The sequence below is a fragment of the Lagenorhynchus albirostris genome, chromosome 13 (genome assembly GCF_949774975.1).
Source record: "Lagenorhynchus albirostris chromosome 13, mLagAlb1.1, whole genome shotgun sequence".
Lineage (NCBI taxonomy): Eukaryota > Metazoa > Chordata > Mammalia > Artiodactyla > Delphinidae > Lagenorhynchus > Lagenorhynchus albirostris.
This window is the reverse complement of record NC_083107.1, coordinates 34,269,206-34,289,431: the sequence shown is the minus strand read 5'-3', so window position 1 is coordinate 34,289,431 and position 20,226 is coordinate 34,269,206. Positions and strand designations below refer to the sequence as shown.

Here is a 20,226-nt window from a genome sequence, read left to right as displayed (position 1 = left end):
ACTTGCCCAAGGGCTAACGGCTAGTAACTATCTAATGACTAGTAACGTGTTTCTCTACCCCTGCTTCCTCACCTGTGAAGTGGAAATGAACCCTCTACTCCGAAGAGGGTTGAAGGAGATGACGGATGTAGAGCCCAGCTCCTGGCTGAGCGCACAGGGCACCAGATGACAGATGAATCCTGTAGCAGCCCGGACTGGGCAAGGCTCTTCCTGGTGCCCACTTTTCAAGCCCACAAACAGGGAGCGGGTGGACAGAGCTATCAGTGAGGGCTGGCAAGGACCTGGGCTCTGCAGTCAGTCATCTGGTTTGGTCCTTGCCTCATGAGACCACAGGTTACCTTAGTTACTTACCCCTTCTAAGCCTCAGTTCCTCAACTTCAAATAGGGATGACAGAAGGGTGGCGTGAGGTCAGATCTCGGGCCCCCTGAAGCTCTGGACGTGCCTTCCAAGTTCTCTTTTTTTAAAAATCAGAGCCATTTATTCAGGATTGTCATAATCAGTAAATGAATATATACTGTCTCAGCAAATATTATTTTTCGACTTCACCAATTCTCCTTCAGAACAATCCCTCTATTCCATCAAACTTCTTGAAAACATGTTTTACGTTTGATGTTTTTATTGACTCCATGTTGACTCTTCACCCCCTATTAACCTGGTTTGTGCCCCTCCCAGTCTAATGAAAGAGCTCTTATGAAGTTCTCTAATCATCTCTTAATTACCAATCTTCACGGCTTGTTTCTCTCCATTCACTTTCTAATTCCCAGCATCTCCTGTTGCTTTTCACCTTTGCCAGTGGTTTGGAAAAGTCACCCTTTTTGGCAAGAGTCAAGACTAATGTGAAGGGACCCCTCTGCACATCTCTTTTTAAGGCCCCTACTTGGTTCTCTAAAGAAGCTGAAATTTTCTTCTGTTACCCTTAAAGGACTCCACACTTTGTCACTGTAACATTTGCGTATCCAAAGATCCCATTTGGAACTGAAAGTGGGCCAAATATCACTAAAATCCAACCGCTCTGAGGAGACCAAGGATCTTGGAGTTTTAACAATTGTGTTCTGTGAGAAACTATCTTCCAAACTCCACACAAACACACTCTTAAGGTTCAGCAGGAATCAGTGGGAAACAACCCGGAGGAAGTACAGCGGCTCCCTCCGTGGAGCACGCTTGGGGGAAGCCAGGCCGAGGAAGAGGGGGTGTTCCCTGGGCGGTGATACAGCATTCTTTTCACTTGAGGCATCTGAGCCCAAGGAGCTGCAGTCTCCCCCGGGGAATATGACATAACCAGAGGCGGGAAGGGCCTCAAAAACAGACCGGTGTCCACACATCCTCCTCAAAAGGAAACCCCTTCCCATCCTGCGTGCGAGAGCTCCCACGTCCGCAGAGGCTCGAACGCCACCCTGTCTCCAGACAAACATCCCAAAGCCAGCGATCTGATAGGATGTGTTTATATTTACATGGTACATTTTAAAGCAATGGCTACATTGGTCATACATATTAGAAACCATAAAAAAAAGTTAAGAACTAAAATGTACATCATACACTTGTATATATATTTTTTACACAGAGGTAAAAAGGCTTATAAAAAAATCAATACAACGGGGTTTTTAGTATACAGGTAAAGAATCAATTATGCTTCAGGCACTTTAATTCGTTAATGTGAGCAAATAGCTTGGTGGTTTTTTTTGGGGGGGTGGGGGGAGGTTCGGGGAAAGCTTCCAAACAAACTCTTTTGGTTAATGTTTTGTTACCACAGATACAAAAATAAAATCTGAATAATTTCTCTTAGGTGGTTGACATCAGTATGGCAAAGCTGACTGGGAAAATACTACACACTGTTCGGCTGCAGTGTGGCAATTAGAGAGAGACGTATTTACATAAATGTCCCCATGGCTGTCCTTGTACCTTCTACACAAACCAAAAAGGATACGCGGAGTAAGAGTCACTAGCGCGGAGTAAGAGTCACTAGCGTTAACTCTTCGAAGGGGCGGAAAAGGACAAGGGGTAAAGGAAGATAGAAACAGATAATGAATAAACAGAGAGGGCAAACAAAAGCGTCTGGGATAGGTGTATTCTTACTGAAATAAATAGGGACGCTTGAACTGAGGTCTAACAAAACATACATTAGTGTTGTGCTTTGTAGAGAGGAGACCTTGAGAAAGACCCTGAGAAAATGCCTCAGGACGGGGGAGAAGATGGTCTTTCGACAGCATTTGGAGGCTGGCTGAAGGTTTCTAGATGTTCTCCAGGCTGGGAAGTGGCTCTTTTCTTGCATCACCAGATTAACAGCTCTCTGCTCCTTTCCCAAACTGGAAGACCCAAACCAGTCACTTCGACAAATGAAAACGTCTACCAACAAACTCATAAGCACACTGGGTATTTACATCGGTGATCTGATAAAGAACTGCAAAGGGCTCTCAGGTGAGCTGAAAACATTCCCAGGAAGGTAAGTGTGGCTAGCACTTTCCCAATATGATTGGCAGACTAGGAAAAAAAGTCCCTTTCCTTGGAGACTGATGTCCTGTGTGCAATTGAGAAGGGATGGGGGGAGTGGGGAGAGAGGAAGGAGGCCATGCACTCAGCTGGCAATAATCACAGGAAGATCATGGTGGGAAGAGCCAGCGCTGACAAGCCTGTCCGCTACGGTCTCCACGGCGTTCTGATTGTACTATGCTAGGTACAGGTAACCACTCTTCACTTTTCTTCTTTCTGCAATAACATTTGGCTATTCCTTGCAATATATTAGAAAAATACTCTTTTCCAGCTAATTAGAAGCCTCCTACGTGGCAAGGCGACAGGTGGACCCAGCCTGCTGACCTAACCATCCGTGCACCCAAAGTGGCAAGTTTGGGTTTGCAGGAGAAAGACACTTAGGCATCGGAAGGGTTTTTACATATGGCCTTGTTTTTTCCCAAGTGTAAACGAAGAATTTGGTGACGTGAAATTGAGTCCAAAATGAAAACAAAAACACAAACCCATGAACAAAATGCAACCCACCACTCTTCAAATTGATGACATTTAAAATTTCCCCCAGTTAATAGAAAATAGCCACTGGGGGGAAAAAAGCTCCCATAAGTTTTATTTACAACCTTTAGCGTTTCTCAACTGGGCCGTGTTCGGGAGAACACTGGCTTGGTTTGAAGAGACTATTTGGTTTGCAAAACAATGAGCAAAATTCCTTACTTCATTAGCGGTTTCTTCTGATATTGCTAAATTTTTACAAGTGGCGGTGACATAATTTTAAAAAGTTCTCCTTTAGGGGTAACCAGGGAGGCTCGGAGAAACCTGGAATCCCCTTTCTAGCCCTGGTCTGAGAGGATGCGATGCAGTTTAAAGAATTTTCCTGATTCTCGCAAGTTAATCTGAAGTTAAGGCTCAGTTCTCAGTCATTTTACGAGAGAATGTTTTGCATCAGTGAGTAACTGACCGACTTTTTTGGGGGCAGGGGTGTGGAGACAGAAGATGATGATGGGCTCAAGGGAGAAACTGCAGCTTACATGGGAAGTTTGGCTTTAGAAAAGTTAAAGCGATCTCGTTTTGTGGTAGAAGTTTGTTAACTAGCTCACCTCCTATACATAATCACTGACTGCAGGTTAAAATACATCTGGCAGGGTTTCATCATTCTGACATTCCATTTCCACAGGAACCTGAGGAAGCAAACTCGTCAGCCACAGGCAAGCTCAACCAAGAGAAAGATGGTCTTCGGAGCTCCTGGAAAAACCAACGACAAAACCCACCCAAAAATCAGCAGTTCCCACTGAAGGTGCCTTGGAACTGGAAGAGGTGGGCAGGAAGGACATGAAATCAACACCTGGATGATGAGACGGTTAGCTTGATTACAGATTGTTAGTAATACACGAGGGTCTAGGCGGCGGTTCCTCGCCTTAGAACACTGTGTGCGCACACGTGGGTGAGACTGATGCAGGGGTGCAGAGTCCACCAGGCAGGTTCCCCAGGCTGGAACGGCGCCTTGGGTACCCAGGAGCGGGCAGAGATGAGAGGATGGAGGAGACAAGTCCCCTTGGGGCTGTGGATGGAGGGCGGTGGGGAGGGAAACCGAGTCACACAGCTGCTTTGTGCTTCCCGCCACAGCACCTGCACATCACTCCGCAGTGGTAGCAGGCCCGCAGGGGCAGGTAACAGCACATACAGGGGGCCAAGAAAGACAAGGCGATAAGGGCCATCCACCGGAGGCAAAACTTCTCGTCGCTAGTATCGCACGAGCACGGGTCTGTATAGTCCCCCTCGGGGTCTGACATACAGTGATAGAGCATGCTGTCCGCACACCACATACAGCTCACCCGGCGGATGCAAGTTCTCACGGAGTCGGGCGCGTCCTGACAGTGGCCCCTCCGGTTCTCCTCGTGGTTGAACATGTCGCGGCAGTACTCGCACCGAGAGCGCTCCCCGTCCTCTTTCCGCCGCCGGGACTTGCCCCGGGAGGGCTGGGTCTTGATCACGCTGCCTCCGCGCCCTTTCGGGTCCTCGCCGAGGCCAAAGTCTGAGGAGTCCACGTAGGGGTAGTTGTAGTCGTGCTTGGGGACCTCGCCCTTGGCGAAGCGCACGTAGGAGTCCGCGTCCTCCGAGGGGTCCAGGTATTTGCCCCTCACCGGCGCGTGCCGGTAATCCTCGTAGCCCGTCATCCAGATCTTCTCCCGGGGGTTGATGCGCACGATCTCCTCGTCGTCGTCCGGGAAGCTCACCTGGCGGTAGGGCCTTGGCATCGGCTGCCCCAGGAAAAAGGAGGCGTTACTTCATAGCAGTGGCAAAACAAACCTCCGGTACGCATCTTTCACCTTGGCAAAGGCATTGCTTTAAGGAACTGACCCATCCTGTAATTACTGAACAGCTTGTGGGTCAAAGATGTGTTTCAAATTGTGAGTCCCAATCCCTTCCTGGGTCAGGAAGTCAATTTAATGGGTGGAGACCAGCATTTCCCCCCTTTCTGTTGCAGTATTACCATATATGGGGGGGAAGTATACACAGCGTAAGAGTAAAGTGAATTTTCAGAAGCTGGACATGCCCAGATCAGAAAGCAGAACTTGAGGCCTCCCTGGAATATCCTCAACCTCCCTTCTGTGACCCCCACCCCTAAGGTAAGGAACAGTGACCCCTAAGGAACATTGATTTCTAACAGCTTAGATTAGTTTCACCTGTTTTTGTACAGCATGCTCTAAGACTGGTTTCTTTTTTGTTCAGAGAAACAGCAGAACACTGGAGTGCACTGCATGTTACAAGGTAAGTACCCTTGTTATCTTTGTGTACATAACATGTGCCTACTGGGCCATGATCTAAAACGCATGTGTCACTGTGGGTCATGTGCAAAACAGCAAACTATGAGGCTCAGAAGTACCCTGTAATCTGGCTGGGAAGATAAGATGTTGAGATATGCAAAGGGTAAGAGTACAGGCTCCAGAGGCCAACTGTGTTTGAATCCTGCCAGGATCTCACAGGTGGTGAGCAGCAGAGCTGGAATCTGAGCCCGGGATGGCCCAACCCAGGGCCACACCCTCTAGCCTTCAAACCCAACCTGCATCCCTTAGGGAGGAATAGTCATCTCTGCAGGTTGTCCCGTTACAGTTTGCGTCAGTGCCTTGTCCAGAGGAGCAGGTGCTGAATACATAGTTATTGAGTTGATGCAGGTAAGCCTGCCTTGCACAGGGCATCCCAGTTGTGGCAAACAATGAGATTTTCCACCTTCGACGCCCTTTGAGCGTGAAGGCTTTTTTGTACGGGGGCCTCTCACTGCTGCGGCCTCTCCCGCTGCAGAGCACAGGCTCCGGACATGCAGGCCCAGTGGCCATGACTCACGGGCCCAGCCGCTCCGTGGCATGTGGGATCTTCCCGGACCAGGGCACGAACCCGTGTCCCCTGCATCAGCAGGCGGACTCTCAACCACTGCGCCACCAGGGAAGCCCCGAGCATGAAGGCTTTTTAAGGGATGAGGAGCATGGCTCTGAGCAAACCCACTGGAGTGGAATTCGGACCATGAAATTTACCAGCAAGTCGCTAAGCCTCAGACTTGGTTTCCCTGACGAGCAAACTGCATAGGGCCGGTCACACAGGATGTGCTTGGTACCTGTTGCCAATATTGTCATTATAATATTGTCCTGGAATTTATCACATGGTGATTAGCTTTACTCATCACTTCCCACCAGAGCAAGGGCCACGTCTCACAGGCTCTGATTTGCCCTAATTCCTGCCAGATTCTTCATGTCAGAGTTTCCCCAACTTTGGAAAATCACAATCCTTCATTATTTCAAAACAAATCTTGGGAGCTGACACAGACTTTGCTAATAATTTATTTTGCAAAGTAAGGAGAATCAAAAAGTCAATTCCCATCTATTGCTCCCATAATGTGATTTTAAAAAAGAACTTTTAATGCCAAAAATATTAGGAAGCACACACAGTAAAATGGATTTCGAAAAAAAGTCATATAAATCTATGTTATAAAACCTCAGTGCCTCGTGCTTTTTCTCTTTTCAAAGCAGACTGGTGGCCACATCACCCACGTGGGCACCCGCCCACACCCCACAGTTTGAGAACCTGCTCTGAAAAACGGCCGCTTGGTAAATATTTGTTGAATTACTGAATTCCAGCTACAGCTCCCCAAGCAAGCCTGGGCCTGCAGCCCGCGATGCCAGGGCGCTCAAGCCAAGTGTACAGTATTCTGTGGTCCCAATCGCAGTCCTGTGCTTTCACACAAAGCCGGGAGGCCCTTTGGACACAGGAACGCATAGTGTTAGCGTATGCTAACGCACGGTATGCTACCAGGAGGGAGCATAGTGTCCTGCGTGAGCGGAGACCTGCATTTGCATCTTGTTCCAGCAGGGACTCTGTCTCCCTAAGCCTCGAGCGTCCCCATCTCTCAACTGGGGATGCGGAGGACCTGCTTGTGGGTGATTTGTGAGGATTAAAGGAGATAAAGCACATGAAGGGCTTGGCGAGGTGCCCGGCGCACAGAAGACTCTGCGTTGAGGGTGAGTCGCCTGCACCACCTCCAATATGGGGGCGGAGGTACTAAGTAGGAGAAGAGGCCTAGGCTCTGGCGTGTGGCTGAACGCCAGGGGAAGGAGGCTGTTCCGGGATCAGGAGCCGCCCACCCCATGACCCCCCAGGAACGAGACCGCCGCTCACCTGTTCGAGGTGATAGTGGTCCGTGGGGTATGGGTCGTGGAGGTGGCCCAGGGTATAAATCCTCCGGTGCTCACAGGACGTGGGGGAGGAGACTGTGCGAGGAGGTTGTTCCCTCTTCTGAGACGAATTAGAAGAACTGTCTGTAGCTGTCTGTGTAGAAGGAGATAGCCGTGAGTTAATTAAAAAAACAAAAACCAAACCCGCACAAAAACCTAACACACCGTCTACGCACACTGGTGGCGTCTCGCTGGACTCCCCAGAATCTTGAGTTTATCCTGGCTATGGGAGGCCGGAGGACCCCTGAAGGGCCAGGTTGTTTAAACACGGCGGGCAGAGAAACCCAGCCACAGACCCTGGAAAGCTGGGTTTGTTTTCTCAAACTGTGGGAGCAGTGACCGGCTTTGGGGAAGGGCTCACCGCACCAGGCCTGCTGCTGGTGCGCTCCAGCTGGATCAAGAATGGTCACCTGTTTGTGGCCCTGGCTGCGAGGTCCTCGGGTACGCAGAGGAGATGCAAACAGGCAAGAATCAAACCCATATGTCCCTTTGTGGGGCTAACCCCAGCCTGGGGACGTCTCAGAGATGAAGGATACCTCGGGGGTATCATAGGTACTGGCTTTCCAGGAAGAAATTTGGTAACCTTCAGCTCGGAGGCAAGCCTGGGAGTCACCATCTCTGGAGAGGGAGGGCAGAGCTGTTTTCCCAGTAGAGGCGACGAGGAAGGTGATCAGCTATCAGAATGGACTGTGGCTGTGGACAGAGCACAGGCCCTCTCGCCTCCCTGTATGCCCACCACGTAAGTGCTGCATGCTCCCCGGTGACCCCAGGTGACGGTCACTCTCCACATCCCTGGGGCCCAGGAGCCACATGCTCATAAAGACTTGTCAAGTACAGCTGACAACTGCCTTTGAAACCAGGGCCCCTCAGAATTCTCACTACACCTCTACTTCCTTAGAGTGATGGACCCCACCCGCCCCTTTTTTTTTTCGCAAATAAATGCAAAGGTTTTCCTTGATATCTAGGTGTCCTACTTCTGTTAAATATCTAGGAACTCCTCCTTTGCTGTTGCTTCTCACTCTTATATTCCCCTTATCGTATTTGCTTATTTATCTCCTTTTATTTTCCTGTTTTTTGTTCGTGTCATAGATCCTCCAAAGAGCAAGGTAAGGTTGAAACAAACAGACTTATAAAAGTTATTCCCCCCCATTTATAAAGTAATAAATGCTTAGAAAAATGGGAGTATAAGTATCCAGGAAAAAGAAAAGACACCCGTATTTCCATTATGCAGCACAACTGATGTTAATTTTTAAAACCTGGTGGACATGTGCAGCATGCCTTGGGAAACCCAAGCCTCCTGGATTTTTCTTTGATTCTGTTTGGTTCATGTGCTGCAGGGCTGATGCTGTTTCCAGTCGCACAATCCAGTGACTAATTCAGATATGGACACCCACACAGTCCTCCCTGAGGCAATATGGAGAGATTTCTGATGGAGAGGTCAGAAAAGATGCTGTCTGTCTCTATCTCTGAAGTTAAGAGCTAAGGGTCCTGTAAGCCTGGAATCCTGGTGAGGCGGCAGGGAAAGAAACTGTGTGAGGATGAAGTGAGGCAAAACCAAGGGAAGAAGGCCCCCGCAGACACCGCTTGAGCTTCTAGATCCCTCCAAGCCTGAATCCTGATCCACCCTAAGATGTCCCAAAGGTAAGAGCCAACTCCCTTTGATAATTTAACCCAGAATGCGTTGGGTTCGTCCCTTGGGTGCACCTTTCCCCCCTTCCCGATTCCTTCTCTGTGGCAGCCTTCCACCTGCATCACATTCCTGGCCTCTCTCTTGCCTCATTCCTCTGCAGCAGGTGGAATGGAACAGGGTGCCCAGAGCCTGCTACTTCCCTCCTCTACCTCTTGGGAGCCACCCAACTGGCAAATTGCATGTGCTGGCAACCATTCTTGGGACAGTGCGGTCTACTTGGAGGTCGAGGGCCCACCCCACTGCGGGGAGGGTGTGGAGACCCCAGCGCACGTGTGCCTGGTGCGGCAGGTCTGTCTAATCCTGGGGTCCGTTCCTGTAATGTCCACTTCCCACAGGTGTAAGCCAGCACTAACCTCATCAGTAAAGACAGGGCTCCTATCGTTTTTTCTCAATCGGTTCAGAACTCAGATAGGAAAGAGTTGCTATTTACCCCTCAAATCCCAGCAACTGAAAGAGACCAGACTGATACACAAGAATTTTTACTTTCTTCCAAACTCTGGTCTGTCCTCCAAGTCTCACCCACCCTTTCCTTATGTCTTTGGAGATCCTGCCTCCCCTCTTTTAACACACCGGTGGTTGCAAGTTGACAGCACGACAAAGCAAACAACCCTTAACAGTCTCACATTATGTGAAGGCTTATGATGTGCCAGGCCCTGGCTACATGTGAACACCACTGCAGGCAAAATATTGTCTCCACATCACACACAGGAAAACAGAGACTCGGAGAAATTCGGGATCCTGCCGACCGGTGGCAGGCAACCACTGGCAGAGCTGGACAGAAATGCAGACCCTGCCCTCCAATCTCAACGCACCACATCGCTGCTTGGCAAACCCTGGAGAGCCCACGCCAGTGCCTGCTCTCTGTTAATCTTGGTGAGATTAATACGAGTACAACTATTCCAAGTAAGACAGTGTGTCCTGACTCATACAAACTCAGGAGAAAAGGTGATGGTGTCTCAGAATACAAAGGTTTCAAAATAAAATGGACAACCTGGAAGAAATGGACAAATTCTTAGAAATGCACAACCTGCCAAGACTGAATCAAGAAGAAATAGAAAATATGAACAGACCAATCACAAGCAATGAAATTGAAACTGTGATTAAAAATCTTCCAACAAACAAAAGCCCAGGACCAGACTGCTTCACAGGCGAATTCTATCAAACATTTAGAGAAGAGCTAACACCTATCCATCTCAAACTCTTCCAAAATATAGCAGAGGGAGGAACACTCCCAAACTCATTCTACGAGGCCACCATCACCTTGATACCAAAACCAGACAAGGATGTCACAAAGAAAGAAAACTACAGGCCAATATCATTGATGAACATAGATGCAAAAATCCTCAACAGAGTACTAGCAAACAGAATCCAACAGCACATTAAATGGATCATACACCATGATCAAGTGGGGTTTATTCAAGGAATGCAAGGATTCTTCAGTATATGCAAATCAATCGACATGATACACCATATTAACAAACTGAAGGAGAAAAACCATATCATCTCAATAGATGCAGAGAAAGCTTTCGACAAAATTCAACACCCATTTATGATAAAAACTCTGCAGAAAGTAGGCATAGAGGGAACTTTCCTCAACATAATAAAGGCTATATACGACAAACCCACAGCTAACATCGTCCTCAATGGTGAAAAACTGAAAGCATTTCCACTAAGATCAGGAACAAGACAAGGTTGCCCACTCTCACCCCTCTTATTCAACATAGTTTTGGAAGTTTTAGCCACAGCAATCAGAGAAGGAAAGGAAATAAAAGGAATCCAAATCGGAAAAGAAGAAGTAAAGCTGTCACTGTTTGCAGATGACATGATACTTATACATAGAGAATCCTAAAGATGCTACCAGAAAACTACTAGAGCTAAGCAATGAATTTGGTAAAGTAGCAGGATGCAAAACTAATGCACAGAAACCTCTGGCATTCCTATACACTAAGGATGAAAAATCTGAAAGTGAAATCCAGAAAACACTCCCATTTACCATTGCAACAAAAAGAATAAAATATCTAGGAATAAACCTACCTAAGGAGACAAAAGACCTGTATGCAGAAAATTATAAGACACAGATGAAAGAAATTAAAGATGATACAAATAGATGGAGAGATATACCATGTTCTTGGATTGGAAGAATCAACACTGTGAAAATGACTCTACTACCCAAAGCAATCTACAGATTCAATGCAATCCCTATCAAACTACCACTGGCATTTTTCACAGAACTAGAACAAAAAATTTCACAATCTGTATGGAAACACAAAAGACCCCGAATAGCCAAAGCAATCTGGAGAACGTAAAACGGAGCTGGAGCAATCAGGCTCCCTGACTTCAGGCTATACTACAAAGCTACAGTAATCAAGACAGTATGGTGCTGGCACAACAACAGAAAGACAGATCAATGGAACCGGATAGAAGCCCAGAGATGAAGCTACGCACACATGGTCACCTTTTGATAAAGGAGGCAGGAATGTACAGTGGAGAAAGGACAGCCTCTTCCATAAGTGGTGCTGGGAAAACTGGACAGCTACATGTAAAAGTATGAGATTAGATCACTCCCTAACACCATACACAAAAATAAGCTCAAAATGCATTAAAGACCTAAATGTAAGGCCAGAAACTATCAAACTCTTAGAGGAAAACATAGGCAGAACACTCTATGACATAAATCACAGCAAGATCCTTTTTGACCCACCTCCTAGAGAAATGGAAATAAAACCAAAAATAAACAAATGGGACCTAATGAAACTTTAAAGCTTTTGCACAGCAAAGGAAACCATAAACAAGACCAAAAGACAACCCTCAGAATGGGAGAAAATATTTGCAAATGAAGCAACTGACAAAGGATTAATTTCCAAAATTTACAAGCAGCTCATGCAGCTCAATAACTAAAAAACAAACAAACCAATCCAAAAATGGGCAGAAGACCTAAATAGACATTTCTCCAAAGAAGATAACAGACGGCCAACAAACACATGAAAGAATGCTCAACATCACTAATCATTAGAGAAATGCAAATCAAAGCTACAATGAGATATCATCTCACACAAGTCAGAATGGCCATCATCAAAAAATCTGGAAACAGTAAATGCTGGAGAGGGTGTGGAGAAAAGGGAACCCTCTTGCACTGTTGGTGGGAATGTAAATGGATACAGCCACTGTGGAGAACAGTATGGAGGTTCCTTAAATAACTACAAATAGAACTACCATATGACCCAGCAATCCCACTACTGGGCATATACCCTGAGAAAACCATAATTCAAAAAGTGTCATGTACCAAAATGTTCATTGCAGCTCTATTTACAATAGCCTGGAGATGGAAACAACCTAAGTGTCCATCATCGGATGAATGGATAAAGATGTGGCACACATATACAATGGAATATTACTCAGCCATAAAAAAGAAACGAAATTGAGCTATTTGTAATGAAGTGGATAGACCTAGAGTCTGTCATACAGAGTGAAGTAAGTCAGAAGGAGAGAGACAAATACCGTATGCTAGCACATATATATGGAATTTAAGAAAAAAAAATACTGTCATGAAGAACCTAGGGGTATGACAGGAATAAAGACTGTGTCCTACTAGACCTACTAGAGAATGGACTTGAGGATATGGGGAGGGGGAAGGGGAAGGTGTGACAAAGCGAGAGAGAGGCATGGACATATATGCACTACCAAGCGTAAGGTAAATAGCTAGTGGGAAGCAGCCGCATAGCACAGGGATATCAGCTCGGTGCTTTGTGACCGCCTGAAGGGGTGGGATAGGGAGGGTGGAAGGGAGGGGGACACAAGAGGAAAGAGATATGGGAACATACGTATATGTATAACTGATTCACTTTGTTATAAAGCACAAAGTAACACACCATTGTAAAGCAATTATACTGCAATAAAGATGTTAAGAATACAAAGGTTTCTACAGATCTCAATATATACTTTCTGAATCAGTAGATAAGGGCCCTTCAGTATGATTCAAATCTCAAGGGTTAAACTCTTATCCAACACCCGTGTGCCAGGCACGTCTTAGGTTAGAAGCTACCCTCCTACTAAACACTGTAATACACACTTGCCATTTAGTTCTCGGAAACTCAGTTAACACATCCCTCACCTGGTGTTAGTCACCTGAATCCACCCTGTTTTCTGTGACCTGTGTCCAGGTTAACAATGTAGGGAAAGTCATTCTGAGAAATCAGGCACACCTGGTATTTCCTAGTACTCCTCAGCCAATCAGACTCTCCCTTCCAATGCTCCCATCTTTCCTCCCCAGCCCCGGCCAGCCTCTTCCCACTGTAAAGTGCAAAGTTCCCGGACAATTTTCTGACAATTCAGAGAACGTGAGACTGAGAAAGGCCTTTCGAATTCTCCTACTCTGACAACAAAACTGTACAGAGGAGCCGTGAAGCCAGAAGGCTGAGGTGTGCCCCCCAGTTTACCGCCTCCTGCGGGGAGGTCCCAGCCCGGCCCACAGCCTCCTGCCGCCAGCCTGCTCTGGGCTTAGAGCACGCAGGAGAGGTTCCGTCGGAAGCTGAGGCTTCCCATCTCTGCTATCAGATAAATCTTGTCCAGAGGCTCAAGTGACCTACCAACAGAAGGAATGTACTATCAGGGTATCTCCAAGAGAGGCGAGAGGAAAAACCTTTCATCACAAGTACCTCTGGACTGGTGCCCCCTTCTCTGCTCGTGGAGAAAAGCAGCCACTAGGCTGTGCACATCCGCACATCAACAAGCAAGATTCTAGAACGTGTCTCTGTTACTTGTGTGCACAAGCTAATGACACCCACCAACCTACCAATCGGAGAGCTTCACCTTCAACCTGGAAAGACCGGCTGCGTTTTCAGCTCGCCTTGGTGGTGGGGCAAGGGAATCTCGGAAGTGCTGCAGGTTTGAGCTCAAGAAGAACAAAAGCAGAGGTCCTCTGTGCTTGGGGACCTCAGGCTCCTTAGTGGGGTGGCTTCAGCGGCAGGCTTCCTGAGAGCAGGCAGTGCCAGCCTTTGATGCCACCCACTGTGAACAAGGCCAGACGCTGCCACTGCGGCGCCGCCCACTTGTAGGAGGTCCCGTGTGACCGGAAGCAGTGCGCACAACCACTGTCACCTGCAAATGTACCCGCCAAAAAAACTTGCCTCCGGGTTTGCGTTCGACTCCAGCTCAGTGTCAACGCTCTGTTAAAAAGATGTCCAATTAAGAAGGCTGTAACCTAACATGAGGCACTGAACAACAGAAATGCGATGGAATGTTATAATGCTAAAAAACAGGGTCTCAGCCCAGGCAGACTGGATTTGAATCAATTCTCTGCTAATTATGAGTTGTCTGATTTTGGTCAAGGTGACCTCTAGCTCCAGTTTTCACATCTGCAAAATGGAGCAAAAATTGTCCTCAGGGTTACTGCAAAAACGAAATGAGATTAAGCATTTCCATTTTCTAAACAGTCACTACTGATTATATAGAAAAGTTACTGATCCTGTGATCGGGTCCCCTTGCTTAACTCATAAAAATTCAAATGCTTTATCCAGTGATTCTCTGTGGACTTTTCTAAGCAAATCCTGTCACCCACAAAAGATAGTCTGGTCTCCTCTCCAATATTTGTACCACCTTTTTCTTGCCTTACTACATTTTGCCAGGGTTTCCAGCATGATATGGGAAACCAGAATGTCTCTGTTTGTCTTGAACCTAACTTTGGTGGGACTTCTAATGATTCTCTGTTATATATAATGTTTCCAGATAACTGGAGTGATTATAAAGTTCCCAAAGTTTTGGACTTTCCTGATGGCACAGTGGTTAAGAATCCCCCTGCCAATGCAGGGGACACGGGTTCAAGCCCTGGGCCAGGAAGATCCCACATGCCGCGGAGCAACTAAGCCCGTGCGCCACAACTACTAAGCCTGCGCTCTAGAGCCTGCGAGCCGCAACTACTGAACCCTCATGCCACAACGACTGAAGCCCATGCTCCTAGAGCCCATGCTCCGCAACAAGAGAAGCCACCGCAGTCAGAAGCACGTGCACTGCAACTAAGAGTAACCCCTGCTCGCCGCAACTAGAGAAAGCCCGTGTGTGGCAACAAAGACCCAAAGCAGCCAAAAATAAATAAATAAATTTATAAAGTTCCAAAAGTTTCCTTGGATTCTAGATTGCTAAGAGTTTTCACCAAAAGATGTTGGATGTAACCAGATGGTTTTTCTGTGTCTATTGAGATGACTACGGTCTCTCACCTTTGTTTCATTAATGCATGAATCAAACAGTTAAACTTTGCGAATATAAACCATCTTTGCATGCCTGGGATACGATCTACTCTACTGGTCTTTCATTACATTTGTTTTATAAATATTGATGTGATTTGGTAATATTTTACTTTAAAACGTTACGTCTAGATTCATAAGTGAGTTTGGCCCCTGTTTTTCCTCTACTTGAGCTCATCTTGCTAATTTTTGCAGCAGGGTTACGCTAGTCCTGTCAGCTGAGCTAGGCAGTGTTCTACCTTTTTCTATACTTTGGAACAATATCTATAACATGGAAGTTCTTTAAAAAAAAAAATTGAAGTACAGTTGATTTACAATATTGTGTTAGTTTCAGGTGTACAGCAAAGTGATTCAGACACATACATTTTTTCAGGTTATTTTCCATTATAGGTTATTACAAGATATTAAATATGGTTCCTTGTGCTATACAGTACATCCTTGCTGCGTATCTATTTTATGTATGGGAGTTACGTTTCTTAACCACCTAAATTTGGTCCCCCTTTTAAGGGGTATACCTTTGACTACATTTTCAAATTTTTCTGTGGTTATATTAAAACACGTATTTTGAGTAATAAGCTTTGCATGGCCTGGTCCTAAAGGCAGTAATCTGAGACAAGAGTTTAATAAGGAAGCACAGGAGGCTGAGAAAAGAAAGGGAAAGGAGGTGGAAGCAAGAGTCAGAGGGCACTAACATGAAAGAGTGGGCCCCTCCAACCTTAATAAAATAGAGACATGACCAGCCTGATCAAGTCCACACTGGTAGGGAAAACACTGGGAGGCTGGCAACCAACCATTAATTTTCTTCTCTCTCTTGGGGATGGAGACACATGGGACGGATGCCACCTCCAGAGAGGCAAGCAAACAAGTACAGCTGCTTGATCCTCTCTGTATCCCCAGGAGCACATGAGCTGCTGTGAACACGCAGCTTGTAGAGCCAAGCCTGATCCGAGCAGCCATTTCTGGGGAGTGACAGAAATGTGTCACTATGTGTTTTGAATAAGGCATAGAAAACGAAGTGAAGAAACTCTTTAAGGAGCTAATCTGCGCTATCCAGGAATCATACAGAAACGTTAAGCAAAAATAGCACTCCTCGGAGGGAACTGGGAAACCTCGACTCTAGGCCAGGCTAGGCCACGTGTCTCGGGCCAGGTGTTAACCTCTGTGGGCCACAGTGTCCTCATGTGTAAAAGAGGGAGTCGCCCTGGATGATCTCCAAGGGCTGTTTGAGTTCTCAAACTTTTCTGTGTAATCGTTCTGGCTTCTTCCTCAGAACATTACAGAGGAGTCTAAGACTACTGCTTAGTTGATTTGAGAGCCACAGGATGGATGCCAACTATACCTCAATAAAAAGTAAATAAAATAAGAAGTCATCACCACATAGGAAAAAAAGCTGCAGGATTAATTCAGACTGACAAGAGTAGAATTCTGCCCTGTCTTGTAGATGCTGCGGAATCTTTTTTTCTTGGCTACACCCTGCGCCCTGTGCAGGATCTTAGTTCCCTGACCAGGGATCGAACCTGGGCCCCCTGCAGTGGCAGTGCAGAGTCCTAACCACTGGACCGCCAGGGAATTCCCGATGTTTTGAATTTTTAAAGACAGCTAGCTAGTAGTTATGACCCCAATCTGTATTATTTTTACTGCAATCTACCACCAAAATAGATTTCAGCCACTGATACAACCAAAGCAATATTCAATATTCTTCCTATCGCAGGGGCTTCCATTTTATTTTTTTAAAAAAGCATGTATGCACACGTGCATTTATATATAAGTATATAGCATTCTCCTCAGCCTCGGGCTGGGAGATGAGACTGATCTCATGGAAGTCTGGGCATCTTCTGCCTCTCAGAAGACGGTAAACTGTTCTGGGCGTCAGGAGACCGCCGGCTCCGGTGGTTTGGCGCTGAGTTGTCGTTTCTAACTCTTCAGCAAAGCAAGCCTTTCCCCTCAGTAGCTGTTAGACTGGCAGGCCTATGGCTAATCCTTTTCCCTTTGGTAAACAGGAACTTGTCCCCCATTCTGTCAACAGGTCGCACTGGCTCACCTGTCCTCAGGGCCTACATTGGTTCCAGGTGTCCTCTTTCAAAGAGGCAAGCAGAGCAGGAAATCTTTTACGGCTCCAGCTAGCAGGCAGTGTGGGTCTAAGAGGCTGCTGGTGGGGGGAAAGGAGATGACTCTGTCCTAGACTCTAAGACATTATTCTGTCCAGGACCCGGAGGATAGATAAAGTGGGCATTCTTCTACGGTGAAAAACAACAACAAAACCAAAATTCCCACACATTAAAAAAAAAAACACAAGCTTTGGGGCTTCCCTGGTGGTGCAGTGGTTAAGAATCCGTCTGCCAATGCAGGGGACACGGGTTCGAGCCCTGGTCCGGGAAGATCCTACACGCCGTGGAGCAACTAAGCCTGCGCGCCACAACTACTGAAGCCTGTGTACTCTAGAGCCCATGCTCCGCAACAAGAGAAGCCAGCACACTGCAACGAAGAGTAGCCCCCGCTCGCCACAACTAGAGAGAGCCCGCGCGCAGCAACGAAGACCCAATGCAGCCAAAAATAAAAAAAAATAAATGTATAGGAAAAAAAGTTTTATGTTTCTAAATTTTGAAATTAGGTGAAATTTTGACATGAAAGGAAAGGACTCTGATAAACCCACAGCTTAGCTTCACTGGCAGGGCTGTGATCAGGAAGCGGGTTTCAGGTAACCTTGAACATGTACTCTGCATGAATTAATAAAATGGAAATAGTAGTATATTACTATCCACAGCTTAAAAAGATGAGATGATACATGTGTAAGTGAAGAAAGACACAAGTTGGTGGACTACCAAAATGCCTTTGGGCTTCCTGAAATTGAGAGCATCTCAAAGCTTTTGTTTGAACCTTAGACATTTAATTGCTTTAATTTAGCCACTGTAGGTATTACGTGTTGAATAAAAAGATCCTCCTCTTACTGTGCAATGTGAGCTTGATAATTACTGGCATTCAGAAGATAAAGCAGCTCCCATCCATCTTCTGAGAACTTCCATACCACCCCATGCAGTGCTGGGTCTCAGCCAGCAGCATTAATGGGACGCCGCTCCCTGGTGTCATCCACAAAGCATAGCTGTCCTTCCCCCAAAACATTTTTGCTTTTCTTAACAAACCGCCATAGATTAGTTCCACTAGTCAAACTCTGTAGAGGTAATTTACATTTCAACCTATTTTCTCTTTTACTTATTCTGTTCCTGCACCACTCTATCCCAATCCCTTAATTCCAAGGGTAAAGACAACAGAAACTTTTTTTTTTTTTTTTTTTGCGGTACGCGGGCCTCTCACTGTTGTGGCCTCTCCTGTTACGGAGCACAGGCTCCGGACGCACAGGCTCAGCGGCCATGGCTCACGGGCCCAGCCGCTCCGTGGCATGTGGGATCTTCCCGGACCGGGGCACGAACCCGTGTCCCCTGCATCGGCAGGCGGACTCTCAACCAGTGCGCCACCAGGGAAGCCCAACAGAAACATTTTCGATCAACTGACCTTCTAAAATGTGACTGGGGCTCTCAGGCGGGCACAAGAGAACCCCATAGTGCCACTGAAGAAGTCAGTTGAGGTTTTAAGCCAATGTACTAGTTGAAAAGTCCATTATTTAGGCGGCTCTTTGGCAATGATGAGAATCTGGTATATTTCATACGCGAAATCTATTGAAACTTATTGAATAAATATTTCCTTTTCTTAAAGTTCTCTGAAAGTCAGCAAGCAGATTTGGGGTTTGCATTCTAGGTGAACAGTGTATGGAACTGAGCACAAGTTGCTTCACCTCTCTGAGCCTTGGGGACTTTACCTGCAGAAATGGAAGTGTCAATAAGTACCTCATGGTCAGTTGTGAGGACCAAATACAGTAACGTACATGAAAGTGCAGGGCACAGTGCCAGGGATAGCTCCACGCCACAGTGCCTTTCCTTCTCCTCCCCTTGGGCCAGCAAACAGAAACTCAAAGGAAATATTTCACCCTGGGAAGGTTTTGAGTCCAAAAGGATCAATGATCACAGCTAATTAATGGCAGAACCAAGTTTAGACTCCTGGCCTCCCCCCAACTTCCAAACTCTGCACAAACAGGAGTCATATGCCACTTTACCTTTTAAAAACATCCCCTTTCTTAGAAAATCAGTAAACGAACCCCATTTATTACAAAACTGTTAGATTTGCCTTCAGTTTTAATGTGTGTTGGGGATGGATTAGGTGGAAAAAACTCTTCAAGAAAAGGAAAATTTTGTGGTATGCTGCAGTCTTCTGCTTCTATAAGGGAAAGCTTGATAGTTACAGAATTCCACAAATTCATTTGTTTCTACTTAATCAAGAATGAAAATAACCACAACTTGCAAAGACTCAAAAGCTCACCTAAGACAAACTGCTGCTTCATACTTTGGTTTCAACCACATGTTCTAGCCACGCTTTAGAAAATACCTGAAGTGGACGGGAGGGGTTGGAGATGTCATTAGGAGCAACTGCTCTGAATAACCATGAATAACCAGAAAGTAATCAAATGCAGCTTGTGAGGAACAGGATATCAAGGGTTCAAGCGTAGGGCACGAGGAAGAACCACGTTTTCCAGTCTGGGCGAAAACATGGCTAAAATCGGACAATGCTGTAAAAGACATTTTTCCTACGTGAAGGAGGACTGCCTACCTAAACAATTAAAGGACGATGAAACACCACAACGTAAACAAAAAAAGAAAAAAAAAAGAAAGGCTGGTTAACATCTTTACTGGAGTATAATTGCTTTACAATGGTGTGTTAGTTTCTGCTTTATAACAAAGTGAATCAGCTATATGTATACATATATCCCAGCCAGCCTTTCTTAACTGGGTTCTAGGAGAGAATTCCGACCCACACAAAATGCTATGAATGACTCTTCTCGATTCTGCAAATGACGGTACACAGTTAGTGCTATTCTAGGTGCACAAGAGAGAAGTTAACTCGTTACATAGGATGGATGTTGTAAAGTGTGAGGGGTTCATTAGGAATCTCTATTGAGAAGTGCTGCCCAAATCCAGAAGCAATACTGAGGCGGGAGAATAAACCTTGGAGGTGGGAAAATAAATCAAAACCTTATAGGGACTTCCCTAGCGGTCCAGT

General features: G+C 46.2%; 1 protein-coding gene, 1 long non-coding RNA gene and 1 other non-coding gene across 4 annotated transcripts in view; 1 reads left to right on the top strand and 2 right to left on the bottom strand.

Moving 5' to 3' along the window:
• Positions 1 to 1,527: 1,527 nt before the first annotated feature.
• Positions 1,528 to 20,226, bottom strand: part of SPRED2 (sprouty related EVH1 domain containing 2) — a 121,481-nt gene continuing 102,782 nt past the window's right edge. For both annotated transcript variants that reach the window (XM_060169136.1, XM_060169137.1), the window contains exons 5-6: positions 7,133 to 7,282; positions 1,528 to 4,722 (exon numbers count right to left, since the gene is read on the bottom strand). In XM_060169136.1, the coding sequence (XP_060025119.1) occupies positions 4,057 to 4,722; positions 7,133 to 7,282 (816 nt within the window). In that variant the 3' untranslated portion in view covers positions 1,528 to 4,056. The remainder of the gene's footprint in view (positions 4,723 to 7,132; positions 7,283 to 20,226) is intronic.
• On the top strand, positions 5,031 to 6,671 carry LOC132531402 (uncharacterized). The gene is made up of 3 exons (XR_009544087.1): positions 5,031 to 5,091; positions 5,195 to 5,233; positions 6,487 to 6,671. It is a non-coding gene; the product is annotated as an uncharacterized LOC132531402 (long non-coding RNA).
• On the bottom strand, positions 16,614 to 16,686 carry TRNAG-GCC (transfer RNA glycine (anticodon GCC)). Its single transcript has one exon. It is a non-coding gene; the product is annotated as a tRNA-Gly (tRNA).